The sequence below is a fragment of the Melampsora larici-populina genome (assembly GCF_000204055.1).
Source record: "Melampsora larici-populina 98AG31 unplaced genomic scaffold MELLAscaffold_15, whole genome shotgun sequence".
NCBI classification, from domain to species: domain Eukaryota; kingdom Fungi; phylum Basidiomycota; class Pucciniomycetes; order Pucciniales; family Melampsoraceae; genus Melampsora; species Melampsora laricis-populina.
Genome location: NW_006768779.1, coordinates 643,882 through 658,607, shown reverse-complemented (window position 1 = coordinate 658,607; position 14,726 = coordinate 643,882). Strand labels below are relative to the sequence as shown.

General features: G+C 40.9%; 2 protein-coding genes across 2 annotated transcripts; both read left to right on the top strand.

Annotated features, from left to right (window-relative positions):
• Nucleotides 1-5,408: 5,408 nt before the first annotated feature.
• Nucleotides 5,409-5,652, top strand: MELLADRAFT_35504 (uncharacterized protein; the record flags this gene model as incomplete). The annotated part of the gene is made up of 2 exons (XM_007409330.1): nt 5,409-5,546; nt 5,623-5,652. Coding segments are annotated over 2 exons (168 nt in total), but the record flags the coding sequence as incomplete, so codon positions are not given.
• A 1,220-nt stretch (nt 5,653-6,872) lies between these two features.
• MELLADRAFT_71690 (uncharacterized protein) lies at nt 6,873-7,777 on the top strand (the record flags this gene model as incomplete). The annotated part of the gene is made up of 1 exon (XM_007409331.1): nt 6,873-7,777. One exon carries the CDS (start codon nt 6,910-6,912, stop codon nt 7,258-7,260), a length of 351 nt encoding a protein of 116 aa, XP_007409393.1.
• Nucleotides 7,778-14,726: the final 6,949 nt, after the last annotated feature.

Genomic DNA, 14,726 nt, shown 5'->3' with positions numbered 1-14,726 from the left:
CAAATGATGAACAGCTTTGATTCAGATCCGGTGGATGCGGGTCCCCCTTCCGAAGCCTCGGTCCCTCTTTTTCTAATATGCCACAAAACAACCGAGCAACATACGACAAAGTTGACGGTGACCGGAGCCTGAGGTGTTCAGCTCCCCACGTTTCTAAACATCAAATACAGACCTTCTTGCCTTCGGCCGCCTGAGGATCGTTTGGCCGCTATGGACGTTGATCGAGTCCAAACCGTTACGACAGCTTCACCGCCTCATTCCCAGTCTACCGGTAGCATACCGGTCTGTGGATGATCACAAGGTTTGGAACTCAAAAGGAAAATAACTCCCGAGATGGAGATCTGAAGTAAAATGATGACCAATCTTTTGGGGTACATTACATGATTGCTGAGATTGATGTGATATTGCGATAAGTTTCAAGACCAGCAACCAAACAGGTTCTCATACGCAAGTCACATCATTTTAACTCAGAGTGGAGCTCTTTTGTAGTGGCATAAGTATAACAGACCACCAAGACTCAGAGCCAAACAAAAAAACGAAGATAACTTCTCACATGAGGTTTGAATCAAAAAAAGTTCGACTCACATATATATGTATACAATTTTCCCTAGGATAAGATCAAGTCATTTAGCTGCATGATATTGATACCAATTCGCTCTCAAGTTTTTTGACTTTAAGCTGTTTTCAACTCCCGCTTAGATTAATTTCTGCTCAGCCATATCCACAAAAATGTTTGCAGAAAAGTGGATTGCCCTCCGTCCACCTAGCAGTTTCTTACCCATTCGAAACCATGTTTTCGATTTATGCCACGATGAAGAGATGAAGAAACAGAGTATGGTTGCACATAGTTCTTCAGGATTTCAAAACGAACACACACGATAAATAAAAACCTTATCATATATTATTTGTACATAACCACCCGAGCCGGTTCGAGAGGCTCGAAAGTGGGAGCTCGAGTAGAGCGTGAAGATTCTCGTCAAAAGACCCCAGAAAACAAAAGGTAAGAGTGGAGAAGACAAGGAAACCGAATCTAATCTGTTAATCCTGCTTGACTGCCTTGAGTCCCGAGTTTGTCAAGTTCAAGGATGTGAGAAGTTATACAATCTTCATATTGGCTTCGGCTCCTTCCCTTTTTCTGAGTCAGTCATCGGTTCTCGTTCTTCCGTCGGTCATCGATTGGTCTTCAATTAGTAAATCTACCTCGCTATTCCCTCCAGGTCGCTTCCGGGCCGGCCGGTGAGGTAGGTATTTGACTGTAAGAGAATTGGTTCGGGTGATGGTTCTCCATCGATCAATAGGTTTAAGGAATGCGATTTTTTTGGGTTGATCGAAAGGCATCACCAACCGAATCGAATTGGTGCACTAGTTGACCGAGCAGCGCAGCCTGCGAGTAATCAGCTCAGTGCTTTTTAGGGCTGGATTGTGCTGCATTACTGCTGTGGAGGTTCTGTTAGTTGTTCGGTCTATAGGCTCGCTCCAAAGAAATTCATTCACCCTATCCTCGCTTTTTTAGATCTCCCTTTCCACAGATCGCCATCCCGAACCTAGCTTGTATCAACTACATACCCAAGTAGGCCTTGACGCTATTATCCTGGGTGAGGTTATAACTGGTTCCGGAACTTTTCGCGACTTCGTATCAACTTTCAGTGATCATCGCCATCCAATTTTATTCATAACTCAAGGTGCTTTAAGAACGGGATCCGTCTATATTTGATCTAAAATATCGCATCTGATCTCATCTTATATGTCTCCACGCCCAAACAACAATTAGAAAACCCCACCAATCAATCCCACCACTCCGAACCTCCTGAACAGGCCTGAACGGCCTGAAAAAGTTACCCTTCACTCCCCAGTAGAGTTGTACACATAAGCAGGTTTGTCCTGTTCTATTTGTTTGTTCTTGATTGGAGGAGATCAAGACAATACAGCACCCTACAGCTTTGTGTGCGCGTGCGTGTGGTGGTGGTGTGGATGTTTGTGTGTGAGAAAGAGGGAAGGGATTAGAAACAAAGTGAGTTGTGTGTGTGTGAGCCAGTGGCGTTTCGAACGAATCAGAATTGAGCCTTCAGTTCTTGAGATCATTCAGCTTTAATTTTTGTCCTTTCTTCACACAAGGCTTTCAAGGTAAGATAGTTTATACGATTTTCCCACCAACCCTGGAATCTGGATAGGGACCACAACGGGACCACAACTTGAACTGTCTAAAAAGTACAGCAGACTTTTTCTTCTCTCTTATTCATCTCTCAAGGTTGTCTGTGAAATGCCCTTTTTCCTTTCTCATCCCAAAAAACCTCTATTTTTGAAATTCAAACGACCGATCAATTCTGTCTATACAGTTCCTGTTGTTTTCCATTCATCCTTCCTCTAAAACTTTTTAAATGTCTTGAAAAAGCCTGCAAAACTTTTTGACTGTATTTGTGTTTTTTGCGTATTGATTTTTTAAAATAGGCTTGCATCAACTTCAAACCAAGGGGAACACATCGAAGTCCACAAGATCTGACTCTCTCCACTCCTACTCTTTCTCAAGGATCGGCTTCCCGTGAATCGGACTCTTGACAATCGATATCAATTTTTTTCCTCTCGAGGTTCAATAACTTTAAAAATCTCCTCTTCCAACTCAATTGTGTGAGTCAATTATCTGAGGTCTCGATGAATGCAGCTTGACATCTCTATGGAATGCCAGCTCTCAGGTTGTGATTGTATGGTTTCTATTCAGTGGATCACGTCCTCCATCATATTGATGTGGATTATCATTTGAGGTCGCAGAGAATCGACGAGGTTGAGAGAAAGAACCAACCAACGACAAATCGATCCTTTCTCTTCAGTTCATTCATCCTTATCAAGAAGCACAGAGGTTTTCACAACCTTTCATCATACAGCACCTTGTTCTCTCCTTTACCATCGCGGTCCGACTACAATCCCTACCACCGTTCATCTCAAGACTAAATCAAATCATCAGCCTTTAAAAAACTGGATACCTTGTATCATACATATCATACACACTTGATTGGTATCATCCAGGTAAGCTCAAGTTCTTTATGACCTTTTATTCAAACTCCCCCCTTCAGATTCTGAATGTATGCAATACGTCACTTGGTCATGATCTTCTCTATATATTTTTTCATTTGTTTATTTTCACTTTCACATTTCCTGTTGACTTTTTGAAGCGGATTCTTTATGGTCGATTTCCAAGTGTAAGACGGAATGAGATTTGATTCCCTTCGATCAGTTCTTTTGACTATGATCACCCAGTTTCTCAATCGGCTCTCTCATCCTCGCTCACACTTCAGTACCTCGTCTCTCTTGACCGAAACTGTAGCTAATCTTCACTCGCTCGGTTCATCGCTCAGATCTTTCGCTCACTAAACCTAAATTCAGGTTCAAAACTCAAGCCATGAGTAACCAAACTTTGTAGTGATGAGACTCAGAGGAATGTTTTGATGAGCTGTATCCAAAGTCGATGATTATATATGAATGATCATCACTTTACAACATAAGAATTTTGATATCCGATTTCCTTTACAGTAGCAACTGATCATCCCATCCACTTGCTCTTCTCAATCTCAATCTCAATCCCAAAACCTGATCCTGTGTTCTGTCCTGTCTGTTTCCTCCCTCTTCCTCGCTCTCTCCCTCTGTTGTCTTCCTTTGGCCCTGTTAATCATCTGAGTAGAAATATTTACAACACCTTTTGGATGAATTCACGATTTGTTTGGCATTTATTTAAATTTTTGTGAGCTGATTTCAAATTCTCAGTTAACCCCCTCTTCCTTCTCATCATTCTCTAGCGTACGTTCTTTCCACGCCTCGAGATATCTTCATTTGATTCCCGTCAACTAATCACTCAACACGGATTTCAAATCCATCATAATTTCAATTTTAAAAGGTATTCGACATTTCTTAACAATATAACTGACCTGCATCTTATCACCACTTTCCATACCATTCCAACTTTCTTATTTGCTTCTCAAAATTGACTCTTCTTCTCATCATCATCATCATCATCATCGATTTCAAGGGCCTACAACTGACCTCGATTTTCTTCACTTTTCGCGCTTTCGTTCTCTTACATCCTTCTCTTTACCTCGTTGTGATCATCATAATTTGTTTTCTCTTAATTATTGTAGCACTTTCAAGATTTAATTCATGCTTTTTTGCTAGACTCGATTAGATTTCACTCCCTCACCAATCAACTGCATCATGTCACAAGGAGGAACTGATCAAGCTTCAATCTCGATCAGCAAACACAATATGAACATCAACACACAACATTTATCATCTGATTCGGATCAAATCAATAAAATCAATGAACCTTCCTCTGGTTCTTCCTCTACGTCTTATCCACTCTATTCTAATCATTCTGATGATCAGTCTTACGATCGACTCAGCTCTCCACTGCCTCAGAAACCAAATTCGCTACTGTTGTCCATCAACCCAACCGCTCTCGATCTTGGAAATAGTGACACCCATGATTTCACCGGAGCCAATACTGTTACTACCAACAATGCTACGAATAATCATGCAACTTGTACTCAACCCACTTCTGCTCTCAATTCGACTGCAGCTGTCATCCTTGTAAAACCCCATCACCCCTTTTCTGAATCTGCCTCCTCGTCTTCCTCTTCTTCCTCATCTTCTTCGGTCCACTCTCGTCATCTCTCATCTGCTTCTGCTGCATCTCATCACCATCATCATCCATCTGGCAACATTCCTTTTCCAGCTTACCAAACATCTCAGCAACAACAATCCCCCAGTCCTTCGATCAATCATCAAGCTCCATACCACCTACATCGCTTCGGTTCGGATACTCAACAGCATCCCTTGCTCTTAGGCTCTCATCTAGCTGCTCCCTCTATCCCACTTCGACCAACTTCCCAACAAAACTCATCGCCCTTTGCTCAGCCTAATCACGCTCATCATCTACCTCAAACTCAGATGCTGAACCAGCAGCAACCAACACCAGCCCATCATCAACTCTTTGGATATCCGCGCTGTTCACCACCGGTTTACCTTCCGCCTCAACCCCATCAGCGCTCTCCCATCTCATTCAATCCTCACCATGGCTCACTGGGTGATCACTCCGATTACAGACTTAACCCTACCCAAAACAATCATAACCCTTGGCACAACTTATCAATCAACCCGGTCCCAGAACCATATCAACCTGCGTTCTACGACCCATTCCAGTCAGTTGAAATTTCACTTCTTCCTTGTACATCTTCTTCAACCGGTAGTACAAGCAGAGCTCTGTGATCTACAATCTTTATACTTGTCTGCCGGGGATCTGCAGTGCCCGTTTTTACGGAGACTATCTGCTCATCACAGTCCATCTTCATGGAAGCTCATCAAACTTTACGCTAACCCTTCCTTTGCCCCTTGCCCTCATTTGGTAACACGCATCCAGGATTAAGCACCGTCGTCGAACGACCCCTGCACAACTCAATGTGCTCGAAGCCCAATTCGAGTCGAATTCTAAGCCTGATGTTGTTCTACGAAAGCAACTTGCTGAAAAACTCGACATGACCCCCCGGGAGGTTCAAGTTTGGGTATGTTCAACGCGTCACCTATGAGAGCTTTGTATGTGACCGCGTAGCTCACTTTAATGATTCTGCTTCTCAAAAGTTTCAAAACCGAAGAGCCAAAACTAAAAAACTAGAAAAAAGGGCTGAACACGAGACCAAAACCAACGACCAAAACCTTGATCCATCTGAAGATCAACTTTCACACAATGAAGATATGTCGGGCGATCCGCATACGTCCATTCAATCCAATCGACACTCGATTTCGCCGCAGTCTTCTGTCTTTTTCAACTTATCCAACAGTGCACCTAGCTCGAAACCAGACTCGATCATCAGCCTTGCTTCTACCAGTGGCAGCTCAGAGGACTTTCGCCAACAGTCATCGAACCAAAGCTCTGAATACGCCCGTCTTTCTCCGACTACAATTTCGGCTGGGCTCTTTTCTACTCATGAACCCGACTCTAACACGTCTGCAGCTATTGTAAGACCGCAGTTTGCCCCAAATGAGGATCAACTCATAAATCCTTCTGATCAGCATCTCATTCATGAGCGACACCTGAGCACAGAGCGTCATGCTGGCCATACCTCCACCAATCATACAGCAATCTACCAACCCGTTCGTCTTTATCCTGTGACCCCTTCGTTCGTCTTTGGATCAGCTACTGCTGCACCTGTGTTATCGCCGATCACTACCTCCATGGGTGACAAGGCATCGGCTGCCCCTCTGGGACATGGTTACGATTATCGGTCCAGAACTTCGATCGCCAGTTCCATTGCTACCAGTGATTCGCATCATGGCCAGCCAGACTCACTAGACAACTTCATGACACCTTCAACCACTGATTTTAGCTTTGATCATTCGTCCCACGGTGCAATGATGGGTGGAGATAATGGTACACTTTATCCGGTTGGGTATGACCCACGAAGACGCGCCAGTTGCCCGGCTGAGTTCATTCAGTCCTTTGGACATTTCGGTTTCGCCCCCATCTCTCCTGATGGTCTCTCACCCGGTGCGAGTGCTCAGCTAGGTGGCTCCTCCGCAGGTCCAATGTTCAATGGCTCGTCGATCTCTGAGAGTACGCTTTGGAATCGGACACCAACGCAACCTGATTGGAAGGTGGACGATGATACAGGAGCTGATGAGACAATGATGACAAACGAAGTGAAGGACGGGGGATTTGATCCGATCGATGGAAGCTCTGATGCTCCCAACTCTGGAGGCACAGGCGCGATCCAACGTCGACATTCCGTTGCTTCTATCATAACTTATGGAAGGTCCGGGATTCCAATGTCAAATCCAGCTGTTCTTGGTCACCTTGCCAGCTCGCCTCAACATTTATCGCCACATTCTAAACCGAATGGTAACCCGCCATTTCCGGTCCCTGCTCACATGATGTCTGGTTATGGAAGGAGAGGCTCGACCTCATCATCGGTTGCTGTCTTGAACGCCATCGAAGAGCATCCAGGATCAGTGGGAGCAAGTGAATCAATGGAAGAGAAGTCGAGTAACAGCGAGATGGATGAAGGCCAACCCGATCTCTCTTCGCCATCAAACCGATCTCAGCGTCGACCTCAACTTGAACGCAGAGCGCGATCGCACGCCAACATGAAGACCGCGAGTACCTATCAATCGATGAAACCCAACAAGCATGCGATGGGTAGGAGATTTTCAGTGGGTCCTCCCAATTCACTAGAGGCTATGTTCGATCTTGGTACACATAATGAAAACGAAGGGGGATGACGAGCATCCCGCAATGACAATGAGTACAGCGCTATTTCTATCATTCTGCTGCTTCCTGATTGTATTGCGAGCTTTCATAAAATTGTTCATTATGCCTTTTCATCTCTCATTTTAATGTTTTATTGGTTCCAAAGACGTTGAAGGTAATCCCTAAATTATTTATTTGGTTTCATTGCTCTCGTTTTGATCTTTCTACAATTGCGAAAAGTGGTGTTGTTTAATAGGCCAAGGGAACCCAGAGCAAAATGTGACTTGTATGTAGAATCTGCGCGATCTGGGTCATGTATGCAGGGTCATTGTTTTGGTTTGATGTTTGTTTTTGAATTGGGCTCGGACTCAAAAAGTCTCATAAAAAATTGTCAGAAATGTTTTAAACATTAGATGTTGTTGATGAAGTGTACTCATCTTATCTCATGCGTACAGACTATACATTTGCTCCTTTAACTTAATCTTTCAGTGGTTCTTATTCACTATTTAGAAGCATTTTGCAACTACATACAGATGTTGAGGCCCCTCGTGAAAAACCATACCGTCTCGTAAGAGACTTGAATATTTGAAGCTGGGTGAACCCCAATACATGTGAGAATGATTGCAAAATATAGTTGCTACTGTTAAAGTCTTATGAATTTCAGCCCAAACTTTCAAATTGACTGTTCTTGCCAAAACTTGACATAAGAAGCTAATCTCCAGCATGCTCAACCTGGTTGCTTTCCATCTATAAACTTTCTAAAGCATCTAATTACAACTTTCTTTTTCTTTGTTTTTTTATTATCAAATCCAAATCTCCACTCAAAAACAACACCTGGACAATCCATGAACAGCTGCAAGTCAATATTTGACAAAAGCTATACATGCACAGACACAAGACTGAAGATCTCAAATGTTCAAAATGTTGAGTTTTGAGTGAGAACATTGGGTTTGGGCATTTGCAGTCTCTGTCTGAAATTCATAAGCCTTTGTGGGTTGTTTGAAGGTCATTGACAGAACCAATGAGCCACAAGTTGGTTCTAAAGCCCACGGAGCTAGAGGACACAGGGGGCTACTTAAGGACTAAGGACTTAAGGGAAGCAAATTTCAACACAGCAAAATTCTGAATACAGGAAAACTTTTTCCATATTTATGGTTCTCAAACCTATGCAAAAATTCGTGCAAGTTTTGAGCAACTTCTGTGCAAGACATGAATAGAACTTGCACGGATCTTGCACGGATCTTGCACATTGGTCTCGCATGGTTTTTGTACCAGTTGGAACAAAATAGCTGGGGTCGTCAAAGAATTTAATGCACAAGATTGGTGCAAGAAATCTTGCATGGATCTTGCACGTTGGTCTTGCACAGTTCTTGCACAGGTTTGAGAACCATAATTACCTCATAGCCTACTTGCCAATCTCAAGCTCTCATCTGTTTTTCTATCTCACACTTGTCACTCAAGAGTGTTCTTAAAAAGTTTAAATTCAGAAAATCCAAGATTCAAAGACTAGGTAAAAGCTAAGATGCAAAACGCAATAAAGAAGGCAGAAGACCAAGCAAACAGGCTGTCAGCAATGAGATGTCTTGCAGAGCAAAACATCCAAGATACTGACAAAGAGCATATATATATTTAAATAAAACAATAACAAAAATACAATTTGACATACACATCTCTATCACTCGAGTTTCAAGAGTGTAATAACTGTTATCAACAATAACGTATTTCTTTTAAAAGTATTTTTGTAAAAGTAAGTTTTATATACTTTTACAAAAATGCAGAAGTTCACCATAACAGCGAACTAATGACATCACCACCTCATATCAACCAGGCAAGGGTAAAACAAAACCCTGCCCAAGAAAAGCTTTTACAAAGTATAGCAACCAGTCCCTTAAAACCGAATTAAGGGACTAACCAATAAAACCAGCCTGATCAAAAATACTTCAGACCCTGGTAGAATTTAAACCCAAGCGCCTGATGAATTGGAATCATCATTTAAATACGAGCTGCTATTCGCTAAAACAAAGAGAGATCATCCTTTTATCATTTTACAAAACCTTATATCTAAAATTTACCTTCTATGAATTAGAACAAAATTTATAAGCCTTTGTCTCTTCTACTTTGGGAACCTCTCTCAAATCACTTATAAAACCTTTTCTCTCTAGATTTTATAAATTTGAAGTAAATTCCCTCCAGATACTTAGAAGTTCTATTGGCTCTTTTCATCTTTCTATTTCATACTTTTCCTTCTAGAACAACCCATCAGAGTTTTTACAGATTGTCTAGTGCTGTCTAGTCGACTAAAATCTTTGTAGTTCTATTTCCTTTTTGATACAAATATCAACTAACGCTGAAGCGTAACCTAAAGCACAAATACAAAACTCGTACTCACTTTAGAAGGCTATCTAGTAAGTGTACTAGATCAGTAGACGGTGTAGAACTTAAAGCTCAACAAGAGCTTTACAGAGCTAAAAGAGGGATAATCTACTAATAAAGTATCTAGTAGAAGTTGTCTAAGACTGCCTCTTTGAAAGAATCAACACGGGGTTTTGCTGAATTCTTTGGGATAAGGCACCAGAGAAAGTTGTCTCAATACTTAATTCAAGTATTATTCCCGTGAGTTTTTTTTAGAAATAGAGAAATCTCAACACTATTGTAGTGTTATTCCAATTTGAACACAACAAAAACACAATTTTAATTACTAGCAAGCAACAATCAGTTTGATTGTTATTCCAAATGAAGACTTGTAGTCTTATCACACGTAAAGAAATCTCTCCTTTGATGTAAAGGGGCTATTTAGTGAACTTAGTACTGGTAAAGTAATTTAATGATGATTAAAAACACTCTAACAAAAGTATAAGATGATTAAAAAGGGGAACAAAGGCCCGTAAAATCCTTAACAATAGTATATAACTCTCCAACAACCTTCAACAATGGTCAACAACCTCCAAAAACCCTCAAAAACCGTCAAAATCAACAGAATATCCTCCAATGTAATCATATGATGTCATAAAGATTATTGTTTGTAATGATTCAAGGCGTGAATTTGATCAATTGATGTGAATAAATGATGAACAGATCTTCTTATGATGAATACAGGTGATTTTTTCCTAATATTCATAGCTGCAATCCATTTTTGGAATTACGAATTTTTTGTAAAGTTGTTCAATTTTGGATTACTATAGCTCATTTGATAGCCCTCGTGATTCTGATCATTTATCAAAATCCATTTTTGGAATTACGAATTTTTTGTAAAGTTGTTCAATTTTGGATTACTATAGCTCATTTGATAGCCCTCGTGATTCTGATCATTTATCACCCCTATATCACCTATTTCTGATGTGTGATGAATAAGTTATTGAGTTGTAAAGATTGCAAAAATAAGGTTTTGTCATGTAAATGTCACATGTAACCTCCAAATTCGAAATTCACTCCAGTTTCTTTGTTGCCTTATAACTTTTTCACTACTCCTCCGCTACTAATGATTTAAAGATTGTACATTATGTAACCAATGATTCTGCGTCGAATGAACTATCACACACCCAATTCTGACCAGTTTTACCATATGTAATTAACTAAAAACTCCCATTTTTGATGAATTTTGACTATTTTCACGTCTAATAATGATTTTCCTTCTATCAAAAGATCATTCCACAGCGCTCCAATCAATCACACAGCACTAAAATCCTTCTGAAAAACTCTTGGCGCAACCAATCCATCAATGACATCACTACACAGGAATTAATACCATAGTACCCTTCTTCGAAATTTCCCTTTTCTTGAATAACTTCACACCTCCCTTATCAATCCTCATGATTAAAGTTGTTGATGACTAATGTGATCCTTCTATTTCACAATAAAACCTTCCTGAACCAATATCTCTTCTATTAATAAGCTAAAAACCACTTTCCAAGCTTTCATACCCATATTTTCGAATTTTTCTCCAACTTGCTTTATATTCTTCTTCCTCTTTCATTCTTTTCATAACAGTTTCCATTCTTAAATATCCAAACTAAATGTTCTTCTTCCTCAAATCCCTTCTTACTAATTCTCTTAATATGATTTTCACTCTTTTACTATTTTTATTGATCTTTTCGAATTTTTCTTTGCTCTTAAATGATCTTATCAATTGCTTATGTAAATATATATTTTGAAAGATAATGAAATGAAAATAATGAATCAACTTTAATAACCTTGATGACTAACAACCTCAATAATAATAGTGCCTTTGACCAAAAACTCGAGTTTCCACATAATTTTTAATTTTTTTTTTTGCTTAAGTAGAGATCTTGCTCACCACAACGGGCAGCAGTATATTGATTCTGCACCTAAGGACTTATAACTAACAATTATAAGTTACTCCTTTTTCCAACAGTTACCTACGAAGAATTGAAAAATCACCATCAAGAGTTACCTTGAACCAAGGTTGTAAGTCTCTTAGAGGATACATTTCGTAAGTATTATTCAGCTTGTATCTCAGATTCTCCCGAAACTAGAGTGTCAAGCTGACACAGGCTACCTAGGAGGAACGGAAGCAGAAACTGACAAACTGAAGACAGAGACAAGGTACAAGACCAATTGGACAGAGCACCCATGGGAGAGAGTAACGGAACACAAAGCCAACAGAAAGTTAATTCAGGGGAAGCAGATCAACAAACAACTAGTCAGCCAACAATCAGCCAGCAGCAGAAACCGAGCAAAATCCAGCCAACAAATCAAACTAGAAACATGACTGCAACAAGAAACAGAACCCCGGGCCCTTCAAACACAAGGGAACAAAACAAATGAGTCCTATTGGTCAACCAGAAGCTACCGGAGTCAGACCCAGAAGATGACTTGTATGTACCTCCAGTAGATTAAGGGAAAAAGAGAATGAGGAGCTCCTCAGTAGGGAGCAGCACAAGGAATAACTTGCCATCAGGTAAGCAAACAATTTCACACATTATTACTTTTGTCCTGTAGATTGGCAGCACAAGTCCTAGATACACCTCATCCAAAGCACGGGATATCAAGAAGTCAGCTAGTGATATTAGCAGTCATATGACAAAATTCCTACCTAAGAATCAGAATAGCAAGCCAGCAACCCAGCTTAGAACAGGGCAAGGCAGAACCTGAGCACCACTGGAGAAGGTGTCTTGGAGACTGAACCTGAGCTCCATTAGAAGGAGAATGTGTCTCTATGGATACAGCTAGATATGCATGTGCTCTTAGAGGAGAAAGTGTCTATGCAAAGTTTGGAAACTGACCATTGGCTGGATTGTCCTATGTGAATAGATCAAGACTTAGAGCCAAGCAACAGATGAGTAGCAATGCAAGGGGCAATCACCGGCCTATTTGTTGAAGGAAAGATCCAAGAAGGATCAGCTCTACAGTTGTTATCACCAAAGCCCTCTGACTGGCTCCCTGCAAGAAGAATCAGGGCAGTTGACCTGGTACTTTGGTATTTTTTATGCCATGATATTTCTTGAAAAGCCCATTTTTGGACTTTTCAGGTGTAGAGGGACCAAGAAATGGTACTCATGAACCTGTACAGCCACTTCTGCAAAAAGAAAATGATCTAAGACCCCGACCAGTCGGACCACGGGCTGATTTGAGCCTGATGCAAGCCTAATACAGGCAGATTTGATGGCTTTACATAACTAGCTATGTACTTAACATCATAGTTAAGTCAGATTTATAGCAGAAAAACCCACAAAAAATACAAAAGTTTGGTCAAAATTGGTGAAAACCCCCAAATTTTCATTTGTTTTGGTGAAAGTAGGTGTTATTGGAACCCCTTGACCAGTCGGACCGGGGCCGGCACCGGCCAAACCAGTCAGAGGGCTTTGGTGATAACAAATGTATTAGCAGAACTTACAGAAGAGCTACAACAAAGAGAGTGCTCAACAGGGATCAGAAATGACACCAGGACCACCCAGCCCCATTTTGCTACAAGTCACTGTGAGCCAAGACGCCAGCCAGAACCCCCTGGACAACCTAGTCCTCATAGATCCCTCTACTGGTATATAGCAGAGGATCATTCAGAGATGTCCTTGGAAGGCCATCCAAAACAGGGCAAACACGATCTCAGGTTGGCCAACCCCAACCGGCAACACAACCATTGCAACATCCAACAACCAACCAAAGTGAGCAACAAGTGGTCAACCGGGACAACACCCAGAAACAAGGAGAGGAAAGTTTATCAGAAGAGGCAAAAGCAATGCTAGCCTCAGGGAAAGGGAGGATGGTACTAGAGAACAGTGATGTGATCAAAACCAGTTGGTTCTTTGTTGCGAACAACACAGAAGAGATCTCAAAATGCTTGACCCAACTATCACCCGTCCTGGATTCTTGGATAATATCTTTCAAAATGTATATCTCACTGAGTGTGTTTGACAAAATGTGGTTATTGAAAGATCAAGAGACTTGGAACACAAGGGAAACACTGTCAGAATCAAAGATAGCAAAAGGTACTGGCTTACAGGTCTTTGGTAACAACACCCCACTAGACAAACTTACAATCACAGCCCCCAATCACAAGTCACTGGCAGGCCAGTGCATGCCACCAACCCTAACAAGTTATGAGTAAGTTATGAGAAAGTTATGAAATGGATATCAAATGGATAACATCCATCAATTGAGAATTTGTTGAGAAGTGGTTGGGATACCACCAAAATTGAGAGGATGTCATACAGCATCATAAATCTGTACAAACCTGCTCCTGTATTTCCTCACCAAGAATATATAGTTTATTAACCTTTGTGACGTAAATTGACTGAGTTATTGAGGTTTGAAAAAAAATCACAGACAAAAAATACTATATTTGTACTATACCTAAGAATTGATTCTGGAATATCTTCCAGCTTCATCAATATACATACAATTGTCTCTCCAAAAACCCATCTACCCAATAAGCCATACTCTTGCTTAACCCATGCTTTTTTCTGTCCATATTTTTATGGGTGGGGGAAATTGTTAGAAAACCCATATCTCTATCATTCCACATAACCCATACGTTTTTGGGGCCAACCAGGGATGAAAACCCCATACTTTTGGTGTGATTTAGGTCCAGACTGGTGAAAAAACTTACTTTGAGATTCCTTACTGTACTGTACAAGTAGTCACAGAAGGTATGTGACACCCTTGGGGCAAAATATCACCACAGCATATGGATTGTGAGCCAGTCTGGCCCGGGGGTGAGACATCTTTGAAATAAAAATTGTTTTTTAAACAGATTCTCTCTTCTAACCCATATTTTGCCCCCAGAATAGGATTTATGGGTTATCAGAGAGATCCCAATAAGACATACTCCATCAAAACCCATACGTTTTGGAGTCCATAAAACGGTATGGGTTTTTGGAGAGACGGCTGTACACAAAAAAATTGATATTCCTTTTGAAAATATGTTTCTCCACATGTTTGCCCCCTAAAGCCTTCCTGTATGGGCAGTATTTGTATATGTAATTGTGGTGTGTACATGAGCAGTCAACAGGACCCCAGTATGCTCCTATGAGGGGTACTG